This window comes from Gambusia affinis, linkage group LG09 (assembly GCF_019740435.1).
Source record: "Gambusia affinis linkage group LG09, SWU_Gaff_1.0, whole genome shotgun sequence".
In the NCBI taxonomy this organism is placed as follows: domain Eukaryota; kingdom Metazoa; phylum Chordata; class Actinopteri; order Cyprinodontiformes; family Poeciliidae; genus Gambusia; species Gambusia affinis.
Genome location: NC_057876.1, coordinates 15,375,058 through 15,402,224, shown reverse-complemented (window position 1 = coordinate 15,402,224; position 27,167 = coordinate 15,375,058). Strand labels below are relative to the sequence as shown.

The following is a 27,167-nucleotide window of genomic DNA, read 5'->3' as shown; positions in this document are numbered from 1 at the left end:
AGTACAGGGGTGACGGTGTCAAGTTAAAGGATGATTTTCTGCAGGAGGGTCTAATACTCTTCACAAAAAAAACCCAAAAACATAGCACCCATTAAAAAAACAGTAGTGGGGAAATTGCAAAGCAACAACTCAAAATATGTCATTAAATAGACAAAATTCCTGAGGCTGCAGCAGTATTAATCAACAAAGTGTCCTAAGGAGATTAATGTCAGTCAATATTGCAGCTTCAACACGTTACGATTCCTCCTTTTGAAATGTAAGAATTATCCAGTTGCACATTTATCAAAGTTAAATGCATTTCGGAAAACTCTCAGATTAATCCAGAAAAACAAACATTTTGAGAACAGAAATGTATCAAGTTTTTATTCAGAATGGATTTTTGTACGTAAAAACGTGTCCATCAGTCAAGTTACATGAAAACAATGGTACAATTGCACTTTCTTTCACAACCTGTAGGTGGCAGTTGACCTCAGTTTAACAAAAGCAACAAAATGTGAAGAACATTAATTAATTCCCTTCATCACACATTTAATCAAAAGCTACATTTTGTTCAGCGATGTTATATCCATATCAATATTAATCAATATCTCATTAAAATAAATACTAGTCAGCTTTAGTTTGGCACTTTCCCGCGGAATATAAAACGTCCCTTTTTGATCCTTTACACGTTTTAACACAGTATGTCTATATGTCTCTATGTTTAATATAAAAACACTGAAATAATGACACTCCACATAATGGACAAAAACACGAATTCAATGTAGTAAAAAGAAACGTTTTTCTGGTCAGAAGGAAATAAATCTGCTGTGCAGCCAGCAGAGGGCAGAGATGTTTCCTGTCTGATGAAGCCGTTCAAATCTTTGCTGAGTAACTTTTATATTGTTATTACGGTCACTGTAATGGTCCTTAGTCTGTTTCATAATAAAAATAAACTCTATGCCTTTTCCTTTTCAGCGATAAATGGCACATATTAGGCACCAAACAACAAACGTACAACAAATTTGTTTAAGTAAAACGTTTGACTGACCTACGCAGAAAAACAATGATTGACCTACGCAGAATATCTGTGCAAAAAGGGAAAAAAAAGAGTTACTTCAAGCATCAGATGACTGAGTAAACACATAAAAAGGTTGTTAGTATGAAGTGAAACTTGCAAAAAGTAAAGGAAAGAAACAAACATTCACCTTTTTAGTAGTGCGACTGAGGATTTGTAATTTTATGCCTCTGTGGGACACTTAGGATTATCTATGAAAAGAACTCTGGCTTAAGGTGAAACTGTAAAATGATTACAAAATTTACTGAAAATAAAGTTCTTAGTTTCTAGTCAGGAAATGGTACTCGACCACCAAGGTGGAAAGCTTTAAATCACCGTCCTCGGTTTGCGCTCTTTAAGATGAGGCTTTGCTCCTTGCTCTCTCAGAGGCGAGATTTCGACAATGCATGTAGACGAAGACGGGATGTATGAAGGCTAACACGCTGAGCAGCGTCAGGCCGACGTCCACCTGCACACACATGAAGAGGGGAGGCCATGAGAGGAGGGTTCACAGCTGAATTAGCATGCAGCTGACACAGATAAAACTTGTGCTCACGTATAAAGGATCTCCACCCAGAGGTCCTTTCACCAGAGCAAAGCAGGGATACTGCAGCAGAGAAAACACTGCAGACAGAGCCATGATCAGACCGTACAGCTTCCCAAAATGGCAAGACGGAAACCTACAAAGATACAACAAATTAGCCGTAAACATACATGATCAATTAAACTTAACAAAACCAGCACCAAATAAAGATCCTTCAAGAAGGAATCCAACTGGGCTCTGAGACCAAAAGCTTTATCAGCAGGAGGGATTCCTGTAAACTAACGCTTTAATGCAATCAGCTGGACTTCCTAAGATAAACTTTAAACAATCTGGATAACATCGTCAATCGACTACAACTGCATTTCAGATTGAACTGTACTGTCTGTTACTTAATCTAAACATGAGAACATGATTAGGACAGAATCAGTTTCAGCTAAGAACTGAAACTGTAAAATCCTTTGAGATTACATTTGTTTTGAATTTCTGCCGTTTAAATAAACTGAGCAAAACTTGGATTTGGATACCAATAAACATCTCGCCTATCAGAATAAAGATAGCATTAAAATTTTAAGGTAGTGAACATAGTTTTCATTAAAACCTTATTTCTGCAGTAAAAATGATTTTGTAGGTTTGATGTAATGTTTAAATTCTAAATGGAAAATCATAATTTTTACCAGAATAAAAGCTTGAAAACATGAGCCTGTTAATGCCCATACAATGTATTTTATTTATGAGCAACTGAAATAAATAAACTTTTAAATGCCATTCTAATTTATTGAATATGAATGTAGAGGTACACTAAATATACACATTTTACATAATGTATTAGTACAAACTAGAAAATGTTTGTGGTTTCGCTGTCAAATCATATTTATGCAAAAAGGCTTGAAATCAAGTCTAGCACCGTGGCAATTTCTGCAAATGCATCCGTACTCACGCCACGCTGATGAAGGCTGCGTTGCCGCCGTAGAGGAAGGAGCGGTTCAGCACCTGCAGGATGAAGGTGAGGTACTGAAGCGGGAGGAAAGGGGTGGAGGCACACAGAGAGAACAAGACGCACTGCAGCGCCGTCAGGAATAGAGAAAGCACAGACGCCCGCAGATCAGCTTCCAGCTCCGTCTCTCCTGTAAACATACAAATATAGATCCTCCTGTGAAGTTTAGAGACTCCATTATGTTATTTCTGGGCTCCTGCTGTGCCAGCATAAACAGGCATACAGTGCAGTGAAGAGAGGCGCTTTAATGCAATGTTAACAATCGCTTAGATTGTATGAATAAACTGCTTTTTATATCCAATAACTAAGAGGCAAGCAGAAATATTATGACCAAAATAATTACAAGACTTTATTTTTAAACCACAAACAAGTAACTATATTTTTATTTGTCTGAATACATTTTGTTTTAGCTATTTCTCTCGTCAGATGCAATCCTAAAATTTGTGTAAATTAAATAGTTTTAAAACCAACTAAAATGACTTCATGCATCATGACTAAACACCTCCGTAATATATTAAATCATTCAGAAAACCTCAAGTTGTTGATTTGACGAGTAAATAGTCCCCTTTACTTTTAGGAAAATGTTGCCGACGTTTTTCATTTTCATTAGATAAATTTGTTCAACTGCGTCTCACCTGCAGCTCGCGGTTTGCCTTTATGTCGGTCCATGATGAGGCCGTTCCAGGGAGCGCACAGCACTCCACACAGCTGGGTGATGGCGAAGGCGTTGGTGTACTGGCTCACTGCTCAGAGACATGAGTAGAAACAACATGGTTAAACGTACATGTTGAACGCACCAGCCGTCTGACGTAGCAAGTACCTAAAATCCGTTGGAAAAAGTAGCATCAATTTTGGCAGTGATGTAAATGTTGACTTTTATTCTTCTATCTCAGTGTTATTAGCTCTCAGTATTTTTTATTGTGACTTGGTTTTCTGTGAAGCTGCAAATACAAAGATCCAAGTTTTCCATTCTTATATCAAAAACTACTGACTTATCTAAGACTTTTCCACACTTTTCTTATTCTGTAACTTATTCTCTAGGAGATAATCCTGGGTATTTGGAAGAGACTCTTTGGCATCCTAAAGTATTTCTGATCTCGTATATTTTGATAACGACATACCTGTTCACTGAGGTGTTCTCAAAATATCAGCACATGCTTTTATGCACTATTCAGAGTAGTAAAAATCAGACTACAGTTATTTTTCATAATTCCCTACGTCCTTCAGTTTCTGCTGAATTCAAATCTATTATCTCCTTCAAGGAACCTGCAGCACAGGTTTTCAATTTCATGTGTTAAAGTCCAGAAAATTTATGTTGTCCGCAGAAATGCATCTTTAAAGTAAATGATTGATGCACAGTTTCCTTAGAAAAGACCCATTATAAACAAAAGACAACATAAATCGATATTTGTATTTGAAAATGCATTTACATGCATCTCAGACCTACATGCAATAATGCAGTGTGAACTAAAAGTGAGGAAATCTGAAAAGCCCAACTTCTGCATGTATCACAGTTCAAACTGTTGATCTGACACCAAGACAGTGGGGTGTTTACCCAGTGAGGCCTCTCCTCCAGTCAGCCTCTGCAGCATGGGGTTGAGGGTGCCGATGAACAGGTAGTGCCTGAGCTGCATCACCGACAGCCAGAGCAGGTGCCACAAAAAGAACCTGGACAGCAAACACTCTCGGAAAGTCTTCTCTGAGGGGGCAAAAAGAGGCGCAAATTTATTAAATGCAGTAAAACAACAAAAAGAAATTAATCGACCCCAGATATGTAAATAATAGTATAAATTTTTTTTTTGTTAAATACTGGACCTTGTCTGACAGCAGCGTTCTTTGTGAGAGGCGCTTCTTCAGCTGCTGGATGCGCCTCACCGTTTGCTGCCACCTCTGCACTCGCAGCCACCGATTTACCACAAGAGACTCTGCAGTGACGGACGGTGGGAGTGATTTGAGAAAAAGACTCAAGTTTTCATGAATTCTTTGAAATAACTGATTCAGAGAAACGGATATCATCTGACATTACATGATCAACATTCTGTCTTGAACATATTTTTCTTTGTTCTAAAAAAACTTTGTGGATTTTAAACTGTTAACTAAATTGCTCTGATCACATTAAACCAGATTTCCACCACACACACACAGCCTAATCTGGGGTTTCACTTCTTAAAATAAGCGACCTGAAATGTATTATATTAGATAAAGCAAATTTCCTGCTGATGTTTATTATATTGTAGTTATTATGGAGTCTAGAAGTGGGAACACAGAGTCTGTTTTTCACCAGCAGCAGATTATTTTGTCTACATTTCATCGACTCAGTAACATTTGTCAGCTGTATTATTTTAGTCCGTTTCTTTCTTTGCTGAGCTACCATCATTTGAGCATTCACAGGTACCATTTAAGTGGAAAACAAGTTTTTTCTGCTGAATTTGCACCTTTCATCCATGTGCTCTTGGTTGAGATTCTAACACTTGGAACTAAAGACTTTTAAAAACTCCTATTTTTGGATCTGTCTTGTTCCTGATGAGTAGAGAAAAGAAGTGCACCTCAAATCAAAAAACAAACTAGTTTAGGATTAATTATCAAATGACAAATGTATGAAAACAAATGATTGTTTTTGTCTTAGCTGTTTTAGGTGATGCAGTGCCATGACACAAGAAATTTGGTATTTTGTCAAATTTTAAGCAGAAAGATCAAGATATACAAAAATGTGATAGACCAACACAAGACCCACTTGTAAATATGAACTTGAAGAAAAATGTTGGATGGTTGACATTTTTTTATAGATAAAATGTATTTACACCCCTAAATAAAACTATGCAGTGCAGTGGTTTTCTGAATCTTGAATGTTTTAGATACATCACTACCTTCACTCAACTGTCTTCAATAAAAAGCATTTAAACAAACTTGTGCAGGACTTGGCGAAGTAAACCGAAGTCCAGGTTTGAATCCCATCAACAATCTGTGACCAAACTTCACATACGTCCTCAATACGATGTGGCCAATCTTCGGCGTTTTTGCAAATAACAGGAACAACATTTACTGTCTACATGTGCATAAATAGTAGAAACCTACAACAAAAGACTTGTACAGCAAGTAAACTTGATAGAGTTCAAGGGGTATAAACATATTTACAAAGTACTATATTTGCATGTTGCTGACTCCCATTTGGATGTTTCTTTTATAGCTTTTTTTAAAGACGGTTACAGTGTCTATGCAGCCTACTCATACCCATATGTGTAGCGATCCGGCAGCGGGTAAGGAATATGTTTTCTGGGGAGCAGGAAGAACGTCCTGAGGATGTGGACGACGCTGCAGGCCGACAGAAAGAGGAAGGCAGAACGTAGAGAGACGCCAGACTCATGCAACAGCTGCAGAGAAAAAGAGATGGGATGGAGATTATTAGTGGCACATATATTTGTATGTGGAAATTTAAAAACATTATTTGATAAATCTCACCTTGATGATGAGGAAAAGCGCTGAGGAAGAATCAAATGCCCCGTTGTAGAGAGTGATGATGGTGGAACGACGGGATCCAAACAGGTTTCCAACCTTCAAGAGACATAAAGCAGATTATTGCTGCATTACAGTGAGGATCTCTGCGAAACGAGTAGAATATCACCAGGTTATTCTTTCCCAAGGAGATTTGTGTTCCTGCTGCAGAACATCATGAATTGGATGAAAGATGTGAAGCAGCCTGAAAAAACAGGAACTTCCTTTTGTCCTACTACGGAAGCGCTGGTATGCAGGCATTAATAGTCTTTGTCACATAATGTCTTTTGCAACAGTCTTGCAGCGTTTCTTCAGAAAGTGGGTCATAGATGAGTTAACAAACAGTTCCTGACTAAGTCGTTGTTTTTGCCCAGATGTCTACAACCTGCAGCCATAAGCAGCTCTTCAATCGCTTTAACAACAAAAAACTTAACGATGTTTAGGTCCCAAGTGCAAGTATTATCCTGCTGTTTTAATTGCTGCAATATTTGCAAAGTATTGCACGACCCAATGAGTCTAATTTTACATAGAAAGTAGCAGGATGAGCTCAGCGTGGGTGAGAGTAACTCTTTATGGTCTGAAATGCAGGTTTCCTCCTCAAAGTCCAACAGAAATAAATCATTTTAGATAAAGATCTGCAGGTCGGAGTTTTGATCCAAAAAGGAATCACATGATTTACCCAATTTATCTTAGTTTCTAACCTCCATGTTATTTAAATCAGCCTTTAAAAAACTGTTTCAAAAGACAAAGGACATTGTGATGTTGATGCCTTTCGATCGACGCTTTTAATGAATGAAAAAAATCTTTTGATTTTTCAGTATTTCATCAACAATTAGAGCCGATCAAGAAAAACAGATCAAATTTATCAACTTTTCTCCCACTTGGAGCATCTCTAATTTTCTATACAGTCATTTTAAATTTCAAAAGGATGAAACACTTTTACTCATTTCTATCAGTTTCTACCAAAGAGCGACAAAGTGACTCATTCTAATTGCAGGGGTCAGAAAATTAATATACGATTCCGATCATTACACAGTGAAAAAAGAAAAACAGAAAACAAACAAACAAACAAAAAACATTTAATTTCTCCCTAAAGATGAATAATAGTTTTATGTCCAAACCCTATGACAACAACACGAGCAGCAAATCAACGCAACCAAATCAGCCGCCCGTGTTTTGGCCTGAACATTACCTGCATGTTTGTCATGAGAAATAAGATGCCGCCAACAGCCAGAAAAGAAAGAGCCGGAAAGAGCAGGTAGGCCAGAGCTGATGGAGGATAATAAGACTGATATCAGAAACCTTTCTAATTTGCAGGTATTAATTTGATGGAAAACTGTTAACTTATTTTTTACCTGATGAGGAGAAAGCCAACATCAAGGTGCCCATGGTGTAAAGGAATCTGAAAGTGAGACGGAAAAATGTTGTTTCTGATTCCAAGATGCAACTTACACCACGATGAGAAACAACCTGGATTTAAAATAAAATACATTTTAAGCTTGGAAAACAGGAACTCTGTGGAATTCAAAGCAAAGCAACTTTAATTTCCTGCTCTTGGCTTGCACTAAGCACACTTCATCCTCATCACCATTTGACCCTTTCATATTTACATTCCTTTGGTCTTTATTTTCTCTCCACCCTTTTTCATTGGAAACATGTGTTGACTTAGTATCAGGCCACACTAATGGATGTGGACATAATAAATCAGCAGCTTTGTGATGATTTATTAGAAATGATAAATTAGAGGTTTAGAAAAGGTATGTTGAAAATTTGAAACTTAAAATAATCAAACCATCTTGACTTACTCCCAACCCAAACAGAGCAGGAATTATAGCTGAATTTATTATTTTTTTCACATTTCCTTTGTCCAGGGTTTCTCTTTCAATGATCTGGGCTCTTTTGGATGAAGTTTGATTATTATGAGTTTATTTAAACAAGACAGTAATGACGTATGATGAAACCTGAATCCTGACATCCGTCAATGAAATGAGGAAAGCCGCAGGTGGAACTTTGTTAGGCAGTAAATCACACTGGCATTGGGATTTCTTTTAGGAAATCTGGCATCGTTTACATTCACTGATGTCTTGGTCACAAATCTGCTTGATTAAATCATGTTGTGCAAATCAACAGATTCTCTGTAATTTACAGAGACACCTTCGTATTTAATATTTTCACTCACATCCCATAGAGTCGAGTCACTGTGGTCCCAAATCGATCAAACAGGAAACCATTGGGCAGCGTCAGAAAGTTGTTCATAAAAGAAGCGATGGTGAAAATGAGCGAGAACTGTTCATCCTGTGCACGGCAGTCTGTAGCCAAAACAGAGAAAGGTGTTAAAAATACTAAAATATATCAACAATTAGTGCTCACAATCAAACTTTTAATCCACAGCAGGTAAAACTCACCCAGAGTTTGCGTGCCGTTGAGTCCTGTGGCGTTTACACACAGAGAGCTGAAGTAACGGTCCTCCTTGAGGACAAAAACAAGGGCAGCCCATCCGAACACGGCTCCGGCGAAACAGAGACACTCCACCAGGCCTGTAGCAAAGGTGAGGCAGCGTCGCACCGACAACTTGCTCTGCGGCTCCGGCATGGTCACTCGCATAAAAACACTCGGCAGCAGAAAAACTCACAAGCACATGTTCACCGGCTTTTGTGTCAACATGCACTTCCTCCCACGTGGTTTCAGTCTCAGCACTTTGAACCTACCAGCCACAAATAAATAAATCACAAGAGAAGGCAACGTTTTCATGCAGTTAGTTTCGTCAGAGAGAATGAAGGTTACACATCAAGTCTCGTTTCGTCAGAAGCAAAAACTATCCTGTACTGATGTTTGAATGGTAGATTATGATTATCATCGCAGCTGGAAGAGAAAATATCTGTTATAAATATTCTAATAGGCAACCACCAGTCATTTTCTTGTGCTAAAATTGACGTCAAGAAAAAATTCAAAAACTGAGCTAATCATTAAAAAAAAAAGCACAAAGAAGTGATGAAAAACACTTTTTTCTAAAAGTAAGGCAATATCCTTTAAAAAGAAGCAGACCTTTCTCTGTTTGCTGCAACTGAAATCTCCCTGAAGGATCTCCACTGCCACCACTCTGGCTACTACCGCTTCCTTTATGCAGGTCAGTTCCTCCTTCCTCTGTTTACCCTGCATGTTCCTCCCTCTAGTCCATCCCAAATGTTGTTTTTTTTCTCCCTTTTCCAGCAGCTCACAGCTCTGCAGCAGAGAAATCCCTCCCCATCTTCAGGCTGCTAACTACTGTGATAAATAAACACTCCTGCATTCCTGGCTGGCCACTTCGCAGAGCCACAGAAGCTACGAGGCTGCAGACGGGTGTGATGCCATGGAAACTGTTTGTGCAGGTTTAGCCAAGAGGCGATGCAGCTCACGTCACTTCAGGAAAATAAGGGCTGCTGGAGACTGACCCACAGTAAACATTAACGTGTGAATACCAATTCTTTTCTTTTACTCTCCTATGAAATACACTGTAGCTTTACACACACAGGTTTTTAATCAAACGAAACCATGTGCGCCGGAGATGCTTCAATATTTAAATTTCTATTTGCATTTGCAAATACTAACTCTGAGCCCAAACTACGGCCTTTGTGTCAGAGTAATGTACCAGCATTAGAGAGCAGGAAAGAATTAAAACATATAAGAACATATAAACGCGAAATTTGAGAAGTTTGAAAAAAAAAACGTCTGTAAGTTCAGACCGGGCCACAAAGCTGAATAATGCAAGGATATGTTCTCAAAAGGTATAAGTCTGGCTCAACGACATCTGATTCAAGAGATGGAAATTCTGCCCTACTTGGCTGGACCAAGGTCAGTCAACATAAAGGGGCTGAATATTTATGCAATCACTTATTTATTTTGTAAAAACAATACAAATGATAATACATCCAAAGTTGTGAAAAGTTTTGACAGGTCGGGCGCTATATTTTGTAAAGATGTTGTCTGCTCGATGTGAAAACTATAGGACTAGGAAGAGGTGCATGCTTTCCAGATTTTTATTCGCAAGAAGAATTTAAAGACTATAGAATTTACACATATGCACCACTTAGTGTTAGTCTGTACTATAATTATTTTTGTTTTATTTTGAAAAAATATGTGTAAAAGCTTAATCAGTGCGAATACTTTAAAACATCTTTTGTGTGATCATAAATGTCCAGGTGCAAATATGATGATTCCCTACACTGGAGGTCAGAAAACAAATTAATCTGCTGTCGATTAAGCAGAAACACAATGATCTTTCTGGGTATTGTGAAAGGCTCCCAAAAGCAGAAGAAATTAGATCATACCAGAGCTGCCAGCATGTGATACAATATTACAAAACTTTCACTCTGGGGCATGACTGATAAAAATATGAATATTTTAAATGTTGCACACGAAACCTTTAGAGGGATATTTAAAAAATGCATTTTCTCATCAGTTTGCGAAATTTGAAGGTGGACTCATTAGAATGTCATTAGACAAAAGTGAGGATGTGATCACAGAAATACGGCTTTGCAAAACCAGTGTCACAGAAACCCATTCATGCACTTGGAGAACGTGAACATGAAAGCTCCATGCATATAAACCTCAGGCCGGGACTCCAACACAGGACACTCTCACTGCAAAGCCAAATTTAGTACATTATTTTAATTCTGCAGCGTCTTTGGGTTGAAATGTGTCTACAATACCAACATTAATTCACATTTAAGGAGTTAAATCTGGACTGCTTCAGCAAGCAAAACATGATTTACATTGTCATCCAGGTTTCAATAATTTGCTGCTGCGTTTGTCGATCAGCAGGATTTTGGAGGCTGAAGAACATTCAGAAGTCAATCATGATTGTAAATCATACTATCATTACCATAAGTGACCACAATGTTCGCCTCATCACAAGACACAAGCTTCTGGCATGCAAACCAGTTACTTCTCACTTCCTAAAACCACAGTTTGACCCGGGCATCACAACCATGCGTGCCTGTATGTGGGTGTCAATAACGTAAGAAGACACAGCCATCTTAAGTCATAAAACACATGACAGTACACTTAATGACAACTCAGTCACTATAGTTCAAACAAAAATACTACTATTGGTTTTTATTATAAATGTTCAAACAAAAATACTACTATTGGTTTTTATTATAAATAAACAAACCCTCAATATTTATAACTGCAACTCCTAGAGATATCTCAGTTCCACTAAGAAAAGAAGGATGTGTTCAAGTAATATGAATACAACCCAAGACAAAATTAAAGTTTAAAACGTTTTGTACAATCATTTAGTAATAATAATTTTGTAAATCTCAACATTATTTCCCCTTAAGATAGCTAAAATTACATGCGAGGTGCACATGATGTTCCTCTTTGTTCCTCAATAGATTGAAGTTTGTCAGGTTTAAATTTAAGACATTTAGTTTAGTGTGTTGCTGACTGCTGAAGTGAATGTGAACATCATGTTGATATGAGATGAAATATGAAAGAAAACAGTAGCAGCTAACAGGTTTGGCAGGTGAGTTAGAAAGGTCTCAAAATAGGTCAAAATCAGCAAATCCACTGCTTCAAAAACTGTGTACAAATGGAGAAGGTTCAAAACAACAGCCAGTGAGTTTAGGCACGTCCGTCTGAGCAATCTGACCCTGAAACAAACAACAAGATGCCAAAGGAAGTTTCCAAAATTCCTAAAACATCAGCAGGCTTGTACTTGTTGCACAAAATTAGCTTCCATCTATACTACCAGGGGTAAACATTTACTCTCCAAGAACGATGTTTGCCAGAAAGAGCAAAGACAAAGACCAGAACTTCAGGCATAATGTCCTTCGAACTGAATCATTTGGACTCCAGAAGAGAAAAACTGTTTGTCATAAAGCAAATGCAGCGTTCCAAGAGAAGAACCTCATACATAACAGTAAAACGGTAAATGGTATCAGTAATGTTAGCAGAAAATAGAATTGAGCCTTCAAATGCTTCTTCAGCTACCGAACGTAGAAACATTTATTTACGTTAAACCACTGTCTCCCTCTCTGATGAACAAACTCAGAAAATTCCCACAGTGCAGAGAGGATTTTAAAAAAGAAACGCACAGTGGCAAACATTGGAAAAATCTTGTCAAGAAAACTTTGCAAGCTGATCATGTACAGTATATTTAAGTTTTTTTCTTACTTTTTTTGCGCATTTCTTCCAAGTCCAAGAGAAAACAAGCTGAAATTGGATCTGGTGAAGATAATATAATTGAGCCGAAAAGTCAACAGAGGCAACGGTGATATCTGTGACCGTGAATTTAACGCTCAGTACGTACTGTTGTTTAATATTAGTTTAATTTTAAGGAAAGTGAAAAAGTATGCTGAATATTTTATTAGATCCTCCTGTGATCACATCTAGCATCTTTTTATTGTAATCTACAAAGACAGTAAAATAAATTACACAGATTCCAGTTTTTTAAGTACATTTTAAAAAGTAACTATTGTCCTTTTTCACTTCAAACAAAAATAAAACAGGTCTACTTGGCATTCTGATAAATAAGAGGAATGCCACTTACCAATAAATTATATACTCCTGACACATCTGAGTGTTTCCCATTACATTATCTCACATTTATAATGGAAATGCATTTGTGAATTGGGCGGCAGAATTGAGTATATGTGTGGTGTCCAATAAAAATTACCCACATTCTCTCTGCAATGCCAAACACTTGATTTGCAACTGGTTCTGGCTTGGTGTCGCCTCAATCGTTTCATTTAATAATTGAGCCAACCGGACCGCCACTTTTGGTTATAAGACTTCAGGTTTACCTTAGATAAGTCAATAGAAGCATTGTTAAATGGAGAGGATATCTTTCTTTTTAATGTTAATTCACAGCAAAAGGATACAGTTCCACTAAATTCAAATCAATCTCATGTTCTGAGAAGTCATGGAAAACATGTGCTCTGTTTGCATAACTAGCAACTACCCCCTCCCCCCCTTTTTGTGTCATCAGGAAAAATGCAACTATCAGCAAATTCTTCTCCTTCAAAACATCTAGATATTTTTATATATTCGCTTTTTCAGAAAGAAAAGCCAAAATAGAATAAGACCATGGGACTGTCACTCTCCATCATACCCTCTACTTCTGTTTTTTTTTTTTTTTTTTTTTTTTTTAACTTTAATGTAAACAGGGCCGGACGTAGGAGGGTGTGGGCCCCTGGGATTGACCCAAGGTACGGGCCCTACTTAATAATCATTATACAGTTGCATATATATACACACACACACATATCCCCAATTTCCTTCCTTTTGGGTGGTCGGTGCTTGGCCGTGACTTACTTGTGGAACCGATCCTATCCACAAACCTTATCTACCTACAAGGTCACAAAAATCAGCCACTGTCCACCATGAGAGAGGGCTGATGCACAGTCCCAACCACCAGGTCACCAGGTCATTTTGCACACACACGCACAAAAAAATTTCAGCAAGTCAGATTTTTAAAGATTGTGAACGGCCAGAAAATTGCTACCAGTGCACCTTTAATGAATGTAAAGATCATTACTACAAACAAAATATATTTAGTATTTATTAAAGAAATATTTGAACATCTTGAGTAGGTCCATTCAACAGAGGTTTCCTAAGGAAGAAAAATTTGACAATGTTCTCTATCCATCCTCAATGTACAGTATGTATTTATCCTGTACCTTGGATAAATAAGATAAATAAGATATCCAATGTAAACAAATAAGATATTGTTTATCTTTAAACAAGATAAACAATATCTTATTTAATTGCAATGCAACTAAATAAGATATTGTTTAAATTGGAATGGGCAACAGTTTTAGTTTTTGTACATAAAGCTATCTTTATCTGTCTCCCTCCCTCTTTCAATTTGTATAAACTGTATCTTCCTCTGTAATAATAATTTTTATTTCCTTACCAAGTTCAGACAGTCAGGCTATTTTCTCTCTGAGAGCCAAACTTGGTCAAAACTTTAAATTCGGTGATGACTGGATTTAGCTGCGTGTCGGGGCAGGGCAGGACGCACTCGTGTTAATTTATACAATCGGCCTTTCGCCATATGATTAGGACATTTCCTCCCGCTGCTGCTAGCTGGAAGCTAAAGCCAGTTCCGCTTTTTTAACTTCACATTGAGCGCGAGCGAGCAGAGCAGTCGCATTACTTTTCAGTGACTTTAGCTCCTTTCTTTCTCTTAGAATCGTTCTGTCGCTTTTTTCCACTCACTGACACACGATTCAAAGCATCACTGCCTTTTAGCATCGTTTAAAATACAAAACACAGCCGCGGTGGATGGAGGAAAACTCGTCATGTGTTTGGATGTACTCACCGCTTGCGAGCTAACTTTCAAAACGCGATGTTTGTAAAGATGTTCCGATGCCTTAAAATTAACATCCATAGCCTATTTCCTGGTTCTTGCTCACAAAAATACAAACCATCTTTCGGGGGCCCCAGGCTGCAGCCCTGGAAAGCCTATGCTAAAATCCGGGCTTGCATGTGAAATAAAACTGTATATCACTCATATAGAGATAAAGCTGTTATAAAGCACATTTGAAAGTTTAATTTAAAGCTTCCCGTTTTCAGTTTGCGCGAAACTAAGTTCTGTTTGTATTTCCTTTACACCAAACTGAAGTGGGCTAAAAAAGAATAAGCGTAGCTGATTGATTTAGTGGAAAATCATTGACTTGACATCAAACAGGGTTAAATATGAGCCTGTTTGCAAATTTACGCAGTACACTACCCTGAACACATCACAAGCATATGGTATGGTTTCGAGAGCACACATTTTCAGTCTGAAAACAGAATTTCATGTCTACTTCTACTTTTTCAAATATTCACTGTGCTTTCTCGAACCTTTCTCCCCGCGCTCAATACGTGTCAGCTGGATCAAATCTCCACTTCCAAACCTGGCTTCTTCTTCTTCTTCTATAGCGTTTTCTGGCAGTTTACAAATTTTGTGTATTACCGCCATCAACTGGACGGAGATGTAATTCAGAAATTAATTTTTCCTATAGCTAGATCTTCAAATCTTAAAATAACTAAATTATATACATACTTATACACTCTCACACACATACATACTAAAGCCTCTCAGCTAATTTTGCATCTTTTAAATATTTAATAAATGCTTGAATTATATCAGATGATTGATGCTTCCCTAATAAATTAGCCATAGTTACTGAACCCCCCATTATCTTTTCCAGTACTTTCATCTCTTTTATGTCCTGGAACCCATGTGAATTGAATACTTATATTTTGTTGCCTTATACTATATATCAAATAACTAACTTCATCTAACTTCATAATTTTCCACTTATAATACTGGTTAAGCAAGACATTGAATCTAAGCAGATAACTACCTTACTAGGCTTCACCTCCCCAAACTTGGATGCTTGCTTGCGAATCATTTTGTGCTAGCCTTGGAAAAGAAAAAAAGTACTGTCGCCTGGCAACCTCTCAGCCAATTGAATGAAAGTGTTATGCTAGGTGCTTGTTTCCTTCTAGTGGATGGGTCTGTGTAGCTGCTATGTATTGCAGCAACCTGCACCGCCCACTGGATGCAGGCCTCAGCTTTCTTCTAACAGCCTACTGATCCTAGAAAGGAGTTTATTCATCCAACCAAAAAAATGGATTCACAGAACCAACTGTCACAACTTAGGCCCTGTTTACACAACAATTCCTGGTGAAAATGGAAGAGTTTTGTTGTGTTTGTAGTATACATTTACATGAAACCACTGAATGTTTTCTCTGACAACGGCACAGGTTCCAGAGTGCAATAGTTCTAACATACCGGTGTCCGTTGTCTTGTAAACATAACAAAAGGATCTTTTCTGTCAGGGAATCCCTAGCTCATGCATAGTATGACTCAAAACATAGCTCCTTCCTACAATCCACAGAAGAAGAATAAACTACTGACAATGCTGTTGTTATTATTATTCATGTTTCCCAATCAGACACGGTTCCCCCAGCGTCTATTCACCGCTCCAGGTGGCAAAATACATGTGTGCTTGTTCAGTAATCATAAACAAGTACTGGCTAGTTACGCAGACCGTGAAAGCTCAAACAACGTGTTTTAGCAAAATTATCCCACTTTTTCCAACTGCACCCTAATCAGACACACATAGTGCATGTTTTCCCCCGTTGCCCCCAATATGTGTTTAAAAAAAAACAAACTAATCTATCCATCCTGGACAGCGCAGGTTGATACAATTGATAGTAGGCACACAGGCACACCCACTAGAAAGAAACAAATGTACCCAGTGTAACATTTTCATTCTATTGGCTGAGAGGTTGCCAGACAACAATACTTTTCTGTTCAAAGCAACTGAAAATGTAAGCACAAGTATTAAACGTTTTGAGAACAAAAGACATGAAATCCTGCTTTCAGACTGAATTATGGCTTCTCGAATTATGGCAGAAAAATTGAAAAAGAGTGGTAAAGTCAAAGTGTGATCTAATTAGATTCCTTATCTTTAAACCCCTTAATTGCAATGCAACTAAATAAGATATTGTTTAAATTGGAATGGGCAACAGTTTTAGTTTTTGTACATAAAGCTATCTTTATCTGTCTCCCTACCTCTTTCAATTTGTATAAACTGTATCTTCCTCTGTAATAATAATTTTTATTTCCTTACCAAGTTCAGACAGTCAGGCTATTTTCTCTCTGAGAGCCAAACTTGGTCAAAACTTTAAATTCGGTGATGACTGGATTTAGCTGCGTGTCGGGGCAGGGCAGGACGCACTCGTGTTAATTTATACAATCGGCCTTTCGCCATATGATTAGGACATTTCCTCCCGCTGCTGCTAGCTGGAAGCTAAAGCCAGTTCCGCTTTTTTAACTTCACATTGAGCGCGAGCGAGCAGAGCAGTCGCATTACTTTTCAGTGACTTTAGCTCCTTTCTTTCTCTTAGAATCGTTCTGTCGCTTTTTTCCACTCACTGACACACGATTCAAAGCATCACTGCCTTTTAGCATCGTTTAAAATACAAAACACAGCCGCGGTGGATGGAGGAAAACTCGTCATGTGTTTGGATGTACTCACCGCTTGCGAGCTGGCTTTCAAAACGCGATGTTTGTAAAGATGTTCCGATGCCTTAAAATTAACATCCATAGCCTATTTCCTGGTTCTTGCTCACAAAAATACAAACCATCTTTCGGGGGCCCCAGGCTGCAGCCCTGGAAAGCCTATGCTAAAATCCGGGCTTGCATGTGAAATAAAACTGTATATCACTCATATAGAGATAAAGCTGTTATAAAGCACATTTGAAAGTTTAATTTAAAGCTTCCCGTTTTCAGTTTGCGCGAAACTAAGTTCTGTTTGTATTTCCTTTACACCAAACTGAAGTGGGCTAAAAAAGAATAAGCGTAGCTGATTGATTTAGTGGAAAATCATTGACTTGACATCAAACAGGGTTAAATATGAGCCTGTTTGCAAACTTACGCAGTACACTACCCTGAACACATCACAAGCATATGGTATGGTTTCGAGAGCACACATTTTCAGTCTGAAAACAGAATTTCATGTCTACTTCTACTTTTTCAAATATTCACTGTGCTTTCTCGAACCTTTCTCCCCGCGCTCAATACGTGTCAGCTGGATCAAATCTCCACTTCCAAACCTGGCTTCTTCTTCTTCTTCTTCTTCTTCTATAGCGTTTTCTGGCAGTTTACAAATTTTGTGTATTACCGCCATCAACTGGACGGAGATGTAATTCAGAAATTAATTTTTCCTATAGCTAGATCTTCAAATCTTAAAATAACTAAATTATATACATACTTATACATTCTCACACACATACATACTAAAGCCTCTCAGCTAATTTTGCATCTTTTAAATATTTAATAAATGCTTGAATTATATCAGGTGATTGATGCTTCCCTAATAAATTAGCCATAGTTACTGAACCCCCCATTATCTTTTCCAGTACTTTCATCTCTTTTATGTCCTGGAACCCATGTGAATTGAATACTTATATTTTGTTGCCTTATACTATATATCAAATAACTAACTTCATCTAACTTCATAATTTTCCACTTATAATACTGGTTAAGCAAGACATTGAATCTAAGCAGATAACTACCTTACTAGGCTTCACCTCCCCAAACTTGGATGCTTGCTTGCGAATCATTTTGTGCTAGCCTTGGAAAAGAAAAAAAGTACTGTCGCCTGGCAACCTCTCAGCCAATTGAATGAAAGTGTTATGCTAGGTGCTTGTTTCCTTCTAGTGGATGGGTCTGTGTAGCTGCTATGTATTGCAGCAACCTGCACCGCCCACTGGATGCAGGCCTCAGCTTTCTTCTAACAGCCTACTGATCCTAGACAGGAGTTTATTCATCCAACCAAAAAAATGGATTCACAGAACCAACTGTCACAACTTAGGCCCTGTTTACACAACAATTCCTGGTGAAAATGGAAGAGTTTTGTTGTGTTTGTAGTATACATTTACATGAAACCACTGAATGTTTTCTCTGACAATGGCACAGGTTCCAGAGTGCAATAGTTCTAACATACCGGTGTCCGTTGTCTTGTAAACATAACAAAAGGATCTTTTCTGTCAGGGAATCCCTAGCTCATGCATAGTATGACTCAAAACATAGCTCCTTCCTACAATCCACAGAAGAAGAATAAACTACTGACAATGCTGTTGTTATTATTATTCATGTTTCCCAATCAGACACGGTTCCCCCAGCGTCTATTCACCGCTCCAGGTGGCAAAATACATGTGTGCTTGTTCAGTAATCATAAACAAGTACTGGCTAGTTACGCAGACCGTGAAAGCTCAAACAACGTGTTTTAGCAAAATTATCCCACTTTTTCCAACTGCACCCTAATCAGACACACATAGTGCATGTTTTCCCCCGTTGCCCCCAATATGTGTTTTAAAAAAACAAAAAACTAATCTATCCATCCTGGACAGCGCAGGTTGATACAATTGATAGTAGGCACACAGGCACACCCACTAGAAAGAAACAAATGTACCCAGTGTAACATTTTCATTCTATTGGCTGAGAGGTTGCCAGACAACAATACTTTTCTGTTCAAAGCAACTGAAAATGTAAGCACAAGTATTAAAGGTTTTGAGAACAAAAGACATGAAATCCTGCTTTCAGACTGAATTATGGCTTCTCGAATTATGGCAGAAAAATTGAAAAAGAGTGGTAAAGTCAAAGTGTGATCTAATTAGATTCCTTATCTTTAAACCCCTTAATTGCAATGCAACTAAATAAGATATTGTATAAATTGGAATGGGCAAAATTTTTAGTTTTTGTATGTAAAGGCAGCATACACATCCCAAAAGAAATGGAGACATGTTCTATAAAGTACTTTTCCAGCTATTTTTCCAAATAGATTAAAATCATTTTCTGTTTAACTTTAATTACATAATTGTGCACCCTAATTTAAACTATCACACAAGATCCCAATGAAACATACAGAAGTTTGTGGCTGAGGGGTGATAAAATGTATAAAATGTCAAGGGGTATCAATGCTTCAGGACATGCTGTTAAATTACCACACCATTGTTACTGCATCAAGATCTAGAGTGAAGCTCAAAGGTCAGAGCTCTTTTTCTTGCAACCTGAAGAAACCTAATTGTAACAAATTGATCAGCTTTTTTTTTTGCATGAACAGATAAAATTGACAAATCTGCATGGAAATATTGACATTTTGTCCTACCTTAATCTTTAACTCAATTCACCATCCAGTTCCTGTTTTCATCTCGTGGGTGAATGTGCTAAGCAGCAGCAACAGTGAGAAAGTTTGGAGGTTATGCACTTGGTGCCGCAGCCTGTTATCTTCAGATGAACTTTGTAATATTTTCACACAGACTGAAGGCTGCGGATTTTAACCCCCTCAACCCCCATCACTGATACGCGATGCCCCAGGGCTCCGTACCGTAAAAACAATTGCAAATAAAGTGTTTTAAAATGACAGGTTTGAAAACATTTAGTTTTAAAATGAGTAGGGTTTGACGAAGGCAATTTTAATCATCTGTTCGGTAGTACTTGCTGGCAGTCTTGCGGGCAGACAGCACTGTTCGGATGCTCACATCAGCAGGTGATGAGGTGCAATCGTGCATCAAGATCCAATAGCGTTGAATATTTCAATTCTTCCTCATGGAGTCATTGTACGGCGGAATCACTTACGTGGCATGTTGAGATCTTCTACAGCTATGACTGTTTGACTGTTTTGTCCCTGGAACCAGACAAGAAAAGCCCCACGCATTAGGTGGGCGAGGCGCACATGGTTTCCAAGCATCTCCGTGGTCCAAAATACCCAGAGTGGAACCAAGAAGCAAACCGGTCCTTTTTTAATTCAGGTCTATCGAGAGCATAAATTATGTAGTCAACAACCAGAAATAAAGGTTTTGTACGGAGCCCATAATGGGATATGGGAGAGAAAGAAAGAAAGAAAGAAAAAGGAAAAAAATCCTCTTCCGCCACCGTGTGACCGTTTAGGTATTGCATCGTTTATTACAGTCAGTTCCCTGACAGGGCCATTAGAAATATAATCGCCTTACAATATGATAGCCCGAGTCACCCTATGTCCATGTGTGGATTGAGTTGTTTTGTCTCAGTCAGTTCCCCTCATCTTGAGAGGGGAACTGGTCAACATGTCATGTTGACCAATAAAAGCCATAATTTACTGAAGGACAATAAATCATAGAAATCTTTTTGGATTAATAAAGGAGTAGAAATTAAAATCGAGTTCGGCTGCCTCAATCCGCAAGTCTTAAATTACAAGCCTAATTTTGATTAAGCTCTACATAGAAAATAGAATTTAGGCTACAAAGAGACATCAGCAACAAACTATTTTAAAATGCACATTTTCTGCATAGTCATCAGTAAATCATTTATTGTGGTGGGAAAATATGAAATGCTTCACAATTAATTTGGCTTTTTAAAACATGATAAATAAAAGATATCTGAACGACGTGGTAATTTTGTCAAAGTTTGGTTCAGTTCTGAAATCTAAAAGTGGGCAGTAAAAAGTCATAATGCAGCTCATAATTAAAGAACAAAACAGAATATGGTGTTTTGCACAATTACTGGTTTTCCCTAAAGTTACATGGATTTACACACACACTTCAACTTATTCAACAACAGTCAGTGAAAGTTCAGATGTCGGTGTCTTGTTTAGAGTTAGGCCTTGTTCAGGCTAATATTGAAATATGGTGGAAGATATTCCAATCTGAGTTGAACTCCATCAGAAATATTTACCTGTATTGTAACTATCTGCTGTGTTTTGGTCTCCTTGTTAGGAGTCAATTATCATCAGCTGTGTGTTGTTAGGCAACTAAGTTCTGATTGAACAGGTTTTGTCCTTGACAGCATTTATGAACCATCAACTTTGCCTCTGGCAGCACATTAGCTGTTCAACATGATCACTGTAAAGCTCTTGCTGAGGTAAGGGAACCATTTGTAGTGTCCTTTGACGCTTAATAAAGTAGTTTCCTAATGTTCAATGTGTTTCAGGGTTTCCCTCTTCTGCTTGCTGCTGCTTCTGGATGTTTATGGCTCTCCAGTGAAAGGTGAAGTCACCAATCTATTAAGGAAAAGTATAGTTAAACCTGTTTCTTAATATCATTTCTGTTCACCCAGGCTCAAAATCTCAAGGCCAAGGCAGACCTAGTGACTCTGGAGGAGATCATGGTGTCTACCATGCTACTGGCTACTCTGCATCTGGCTCCTACAGGCCATCTGGAAGTGTTTCTAAGCCAGTGGCAAAACATCTAGCTCAGCCCCAGTATGTTCTGGCCCAGCCTGTGCCCTTAGGCCGGCCCTCGTCTGTGCCCATAGCAGGATATACTGCAAGCAGTGGTTCACTAGTCCAACAAGGAGGCTCTGTTGTTGGCTCACACCTACCAACCCTGGCAGGTTCTAGGCACCTGGTTCCTCTTCCAGCAGTGTATGCTAGCAGTCCTCCACAACCTGGAACTCAGGCTAACTTGCACAGTAAGATTTTAATAAATCACTTGTAAGTTTGCTTGGGTGATCCTAAATTAAGTAAGCTTGACTTCTTTCTCTCCAGAGATGCAGTGGGCTATTGCCCCTCAAGCCTTTGAGGAAGCCACAAGAAATACCCAGCCTCAAGGTTTGAGCATTGTTGGGCCACCACTCCCTCCAGCACTTTCTGCACTGGCCCTTCAGTCTGGAGACACTTCTAATGTTGTGAAGGAGGCCAAGATTGGGAACTACCAGCAGCCGATAGAGGAGTTTGGTTACCCATCTGACCGTGTGGGGCCTGGTCTGGGTCTTCCACCTGTTGCTCTGCCAGCTTCTGGTGTGGGTGGCTTGTGGGGCTTCCCTCCTCCCTACACTTTTCCTTGCCCCTTTCACTACCTTTACCCTGGTTTTGACTACAGGCTCTTGTATGGACTGTACCCTCCTGGCACCTACACTACCTTAAGCAAATACCACGAGAAGGGCAAAGACTATCAGAAAGAACATGGCTCTGATGCTCCACAGAGCCCTGGCTCTCAGCAGCAACAGAGGCTTAAGATGCCACTTTAAGTCTTTGTGTTACATAATGCAAAGGTGGGTTAACAGTTGTAACATACTAATGTATCTTGCCATTGGCTTAACTTTATTTTCTCTTGTAGATGGAGTCTTAAGGATGTACCATGTCTTTTAATAAACGTTTCCTCCAACATCTTCTGTCAGTGTATTGCAGTTTAAATTAAGTGTGGGAAGCTTGGGGTGTCTATTTGAAACCTGAGATGCAAACTACAAACGTTTATTTTTATTTTTATTTATTATATATAAACTAGTGAAGCTGAACTGGCCATGGTACTGTCACTGTGGGACTTGACTGGGTGAAATGCTTGTTTGAACAAAGTTCTCTAAGAACTACAGTAGCTCCTGCAAATGTCTCCCTATCTTGTCTAAAAGGTTTGTCATGGGTTTGCTGCAGGAATGTTTAAGTGCACACAATGGGAGCAAAACATACTTGCTGATTTATGGGTATAGCTTGGTTCTTTAGCAGGTCCAGCTCAAGAATATTACAACTGTTTTGCTGACGGTGTCTTGGGATTCCATCTAGGTTAATTTTGAGTGTCACCCTAACATGATGTAATTAACTCAAAGTTAAGGATAAACACTCTTTCATTGCAGAACTGCTTATGAAGCCTATATAGAGGGAACTTGTACATTAAATGGGTTTGCTGTTTGTGGATCTGTGTACATTTGTGGTTTCCACAGCAGAGGCAGCTGTCAGGCCAGTAGGGCTGCCACTACGGCTCTATTTTAGGAACTCTCGTTCAAAAGGTCAGATAAAGAATAGGAATCCTCACAAAGCAGGGGGAGGGGGATGTTGGCCAAAAGTGGGTGAAGGCAGATGACCACAAACACATCTCTGATACTGAGCTGTGTTGTCTGAGAGGGTAAACCAGAAACTGAGATGCAGAATAACCAGATTTAGAGGAAAGTAAAGAGCAACAAACTTGATAAAGTAGACAAACTGCTTTTATTTGGATATCATGGATGAAGAACCACCAAACCAAGAGAAGGAAATGACCTGCCAGTCAGACACCACCAAGAATAACCAGGTCAGTTTTGGGCTTTGCTTCACACTTTATTGTGATTTGTATGAGAACAAATTCAGTGATTGGCATTTTAGAGTCCATACAGGGATCGCTCAACCGGAGCATTTGAACCCACAGCAGGTATAGTGAATCCGTGATTCTGGCTGCATATGCTGTGTTGCACCTGTTCTTACTCTTTACTGAATGACTCATTTGTTATACAGGGTGATGCACACTGGACCTTCCTATTCTTGCTGTTGACTTGGTGCTGGGAAACCTGACCCGATGTGACTGTTATTGTGGGAGCTCGTTAACAAATTAGGGAAAACATGGTTCAAAGATTCAGATTAGGCAACACTAAAATACAAGTTCAAAAATTAGGACCTTATATTTAGAAGTTTCAGATATTAGGTGGTGTATATTATGAGGTGGTTTAAAAATATTCTTGGTTAACAATATTGACCGAAGTGCTACAAAGACGATGAAAGTATATTATGAAACATTTAACAAAAAATGTAACCCAATTATGTTTGAATTCAGTGAAAATAAAATATGCTGTCCGAATCTTAGTTGGATAAAGCGTGGAATGTTTTTGTGCACAGTTCTTTGCAAATGCCTTGTGTCGTCCTTTTATGTGCGCTCTGCAATAAGCAACTGTTGCATCTGTTTATCAAAGCAATTTATATGGGATCCTTGTGAACTTTAACCTCTCAAAATTGTATACTTTGAATTTATTTTACTCGATGCATGAAAAATAATAAATATAATTTGAAAATTTGAAAAATAAAGTAGGAAAAGTACCACAGCTTACAACTTCCATCCCAAAAATATTGCCCTCAGAGAAATAGAAATTGGTTAGAATGTCCAACAACAACCAGGGAACTGACTGGAAAACGCCGGAATACAATCGTCTCTGCATAAGTTGAAGATCACCATGGATTGAGAGCATTAAAGCGAAGGAAGAAGCAGTTTCTCCAAAATGAACACTGTTGAGATCAACTAAATTATGCACATGTCCACATGGATAAGTTAGATGTTAAAAGGAAAAGTTAATGGTCAGAGGAGTCAAAGACTGGGCAATGCAGCTACAGTAATCAAATATTTGGGGGGAGGCTTTTACAACTAAATACTGGGTCAGCTGTCATGCATCGTGACAAGGGTCTGCTCCAGTTCAAGTGGTACATTTCCATTGCACAAAGTAGAGTGCTGTTCAGGAAGAAGTACTCCTAAATTCTTCAAATTGATCTCATCTATAAAGTTACACGACGGAAACACAGTTAGGTGTTCACGCAGTATAATGATCCCAATCATCCAACTACTTTTGAATATAAATCAGCTGACCAAAAGCCATGTGTTGTCCTTAAAAACTGGGACAGTGGCAGGAAACCAAACCTGTTAGATGTTAGAATCCAGCCAACAAGTTTCTACCAAGTGAAGAGGTGAACTAATCAGTCAGAATTGTGTACGAAGCTTGTTGACAGACAAAAAAAAAATGGTGTGAATTCTCAGCAACAAAATATGAGTTTTTCGGGGTTGTATGTATAAAATAAGACCTATATGAATAATTTTGACCTCCTCTGGTTTCACATTAATTCAAAGTTTTGTGACCATTTCCTTTTTATTCATTAAAGTTATTTGTTGCATAACTTTGAAATATAGCTTAAATACAGGCATAATTAATGACATTCACTTTGATATAATGTTGTATTTCCTGTCTTGTTGTCCAGCTGGACAAACCAGCCCTGGATGGGAGTGAGAACTCAGAGGACAACGCAGAAGGTCAGAGGGTAACTGATGTTGCAGAGAGCAAGGAGGCAGAAAAAGCACAAGATAAGGCTAATGCTGAAGATAAAAACAACATGGAGGATGTCTCTCAGTGTGCTGAAGAGAGTGGACAAGATAAAGAGAATAGGTCCGCAGTTGATGACGTGAAGGAAGCTGAATTAACAACAGAGAAACAAGATGGGAAAGTAGATGTGGAGAATGGTGACAAGAAAGAAGAGCAGGTGGATGAGATGCAGAATCAAGAAAGTGGGAACATTACGGAGGAGATCAAGGACAAGGAGGGAGTAACAGTAGAGAACCAAAGAGAAAACATCAAAAACAACGAACCAAAAGAAAGTGAGCAGAACAAACATGCAAAACAGGAGGAAAAAGTGGTGACTGACAAAGGAAAGGTAAAGGAAACAGAAAAACAAGTGAAGCCTAAAAGAAAGGGGGGCCCTCCCTCCTCAATCTCTCGACCAAGAGCCTCTGCACGTTCTATTAGAGCATCCAATAAAAATGACATTATTGCTAAGTTTCAACAAGGTGCCCCAGAGTGAGTAATAGCCAAAATATCTATAAACTCTAACATTAAAGTGATATTCCAAAAAGCTTGAGGAAGCTGCATTTTTTTCTCTCTCTCTCTCTTTTGTATGTAGGACACCGATAGCTCGCAATTTCAAAATTCAGAAGTCCGCTACAGCGATGGCAACTGGAGCTTCAATCAAACAGAAGATTCTTCAGTGGTGCCGCAACAAGACACGCAAATATGAGGCAATTTCAACATGTTGAACCCATCAAAAATCCACCAAGTTCAGGTCATAATGTCAGTGCCAAGAAGAAGACATTACCTGTACTCTTCTTTGATCCCTGTAGGGTGTAAACATTGAAAACTTCTCCTCGTCCTGGAGTGATGGGCTCGCATTCTGTGCTCTAATCCATCGCTTCTTCCCTGATGCTTTCGACTACAGCTCACTGAAACCAGAGGAGAGGGAGAAAAACTTCACTTTGGCCTTCCAAACAGCAGAGTAAAGTTTTATTCATTTTAAACATATTAACAATTAAACACCACATTTAAAAGCCTTTAAATTCAGGGTATTTAAGAGATATAGTGGGACCAGATAGTTCCCATTCAAATCTGTAGAAACAAAGATGTTTCTCTGTCCTTTGTGGCTCATCAGATTTCTCTCTCTGCTGCCTTCTTCCTCCAGGTCCCTGGCTGACTGCTGCCCTCTACTGGAAGTGGCTGACATGATCATGATGGGAAATCACCCAGACCCGATGTGTGTGTTCACATACGTGCAGTCCCTCTGCCACAACCTCTCTAAAATAGAGAAAGAGAGGAAGGACAAGGAGGAAAAGGAGAAGGCTGGAACCGAGAAAGAAGAGAAAGAGGAAGGCAGTGACGCAGCAGGAGAGGAATTGTGTGCTGACTGTGAGAAGATGGAGAACCAAGAGGAGAAACGAGAAGAGGACAAAGAAGCAAAGGCAGATGAAGAAGAGGAAGATTGCCCAACGAGGCGTCAGGATGAAGATGCTGAGGGAGTTTTGGTTGAGGCAGAGACTTAGAACAAAATTGACAGAAAACAAGAGACTGAAAAAAATCAAAGATTACTGTTGATGATGACTTAGTTCAGTGTTGCATACAGTGGTCTCAACTCAGATGCTAGTTATTTAATGTTCCAAATATATGAGCATTTTTTGTCTGTTGTGCTGTGTTTATCACTCTTTATTTTAATGACACTCCATAAAAGATAAATTCTTCCCATAAATGTGTGCAAATAAAAAAAGCATAATAAAACGTTGGATGAAAGTATTACATATAAATCGTTCAATGGAAA

At 38.6% G+C, this 27,167-nt stretch overlaps 3 protein-coding genes across 9 annotated transcripts; 2 read left to right on the top strand and 1 right to left on the bottom strand.

Moving 5' to 3' along the window:
* Positions 1-335: 335 nt before the first annotated feature.
* LOC122836662 (solute carrier family 43 member 3-like) lies at positions 336-26,261 on the bottom strand. 6 transcript variants are annotated; one of them, XM_044126399.1, is made up of 13 exons: positions 26,178-26,261; positions 8,469-8,767; positions 8,243-8,372; positions 7,419-7,465; positions 7,256-7,332; positions 6,031-6,123; positions 5,803-5,942; positions 4,387-4,496; positions 4,127-4,270; positions 3,207-3,314; positions 2,515-2,701; positions 1,590-1,713; positions 336-1,502 (listed from the first exon to the last, which is right to left on the bottom strand). In XM_044126399.1, the coding sequence occupies exons 2-13, from the start codon at positions 8,665-8,667 to the stop codon at positions 1,389-1,391; spliced, it is 1,473 nt and encodes a 490-aa protein (XP_043982334.1). In that variant the 5' UTR covers positions 8,668-8,767; positions 26,178-26,261; the 3' UTR covers positions 336-1,388. The 6 variants fall into 6 exon arrangements, with proteins under 6 accessions (XP_043982334.1, XP_043982331.1, XP_043982330.1 ...); XM_044126396.1 differs by lacking the exon at positions 26,178-26,261 and adding an exon at positions 19,716-19,860; XM_044126395.1 differs by lacking the exon at positions 26,178-26,261 and adding an exon at positions 17,606-17,686.
* Positions 21,364-22,696, top strand: LOC122836664. 2 transcript variants are annotated; one of them, XM_044126402.1, is made up of 5 exons: positions 21,364-21,445; positions 21,515-21,570; positions 21,641-21,994; positions 22,071-22,576; positions 22,642-22,696. In XM_044126402.1, the coding sequence occupies exons 1-4, from the start codon at positions 21,420-21,422 to the stop codon at positions 22,550-22,552; spliced, it is 918 nt and encodes a 305-aa protein (XP_043982337.1). In that variant the 5' UTR covers positions 21,364-21,419; the 3' UTR covers positions 22,553-22,576; positions 22,642-22,696. The 2 variants fall into 2 exon arrangements, with proteins under 2 accessions (XP_043982337.1, XP_043982336.1); XM_044126401.1 differs by having other exon boundaries at positions 21,365-21,445; positions 22,071-22,696.
* smtnl1 (smoothelin-like 1) lies at positions 23,365-27,167 on the top strand. Its single transcript, XM_044126400.1, has 5 exons — positions 23,365-23,586; positions 25,290-25,882; positions 25,986-26,100; positions 26,203-26,354; positions 26,538-27,167. The coding sequence occupies exons 1-5, from the start codon at positions 23,518-23,520 to the stop codon at positions 26,893-26,895; spliced, it is 1,287 nt and encodes a 428-aa protein (XP_043982335.1). The 5' UTR covers positions 23,365-23,517; the 3' UTR covers positions 26,896-27,167.

Bases quoted from the DNA above. Each gene is read 5' to 3' on its own strand.
- smtnl1 (XM_044126400.1), top strand. From the start codon at position 23,518: ATGGATGAAGAACCACCAAACCAAGAGAAGGAAATGACCTGCCAGTCA. The intron at 23,587-25,289 runs GTCAGTTTTGGG...CTTGTTGTCCAG, and splicing joins ACACCACCAAGAATAACCAG to CTGGACAAACCAGCCCTGGA. The intron at 26,101-26,202 runs GCAATTTCAACA...TGATCCCTGTAG, and splicing joins ACAAGACACGCAAATATGAG to GGTGTAAACATTGAAAACTT.
- LOC122836662 (XM_044126399.1), bottom strand. From the start codon at position 8,667: ATGCGAGTGACCATGCCGGAGCCGCAGAGCAAGTTGTCGGTGCGACGC. The intron at 8,373-8,468 runs GTGAGTTTTACC...TTTTGGCTACAG, and splicing joins CAACGGCACGCAAACTCTGG to ACTGCCGTGCACAGGATGAA. The intron at 4,497-5,802 runs GTATGAGTAGGC...CCGTCACTGCAG, and splicing joins CCGGATCGCTACACATATGG to AGTCTCTTGTGGTAAATCGG.
- LOC122836664 (XM_044126402.1), top strand. From the start codon at position 21,420: ATGATCACTGTAAAGCTCTTGCTGAG. The intron at 21,446-21,514 runs GTAAGGGAACCA...AATGTGTTTCAG, and splicing joins ACTGTAAAGCTCTTGCTGAG to GGTTTCCCTCTTCTGCTTGC. The intron at 21,995-22,070 runs GTAAGATTTTAA...CTTTCTCTCCAG, and splicing joins AACTCAGGCTAACTTGCACA to AGATGCAGTGGGCTATTGCC.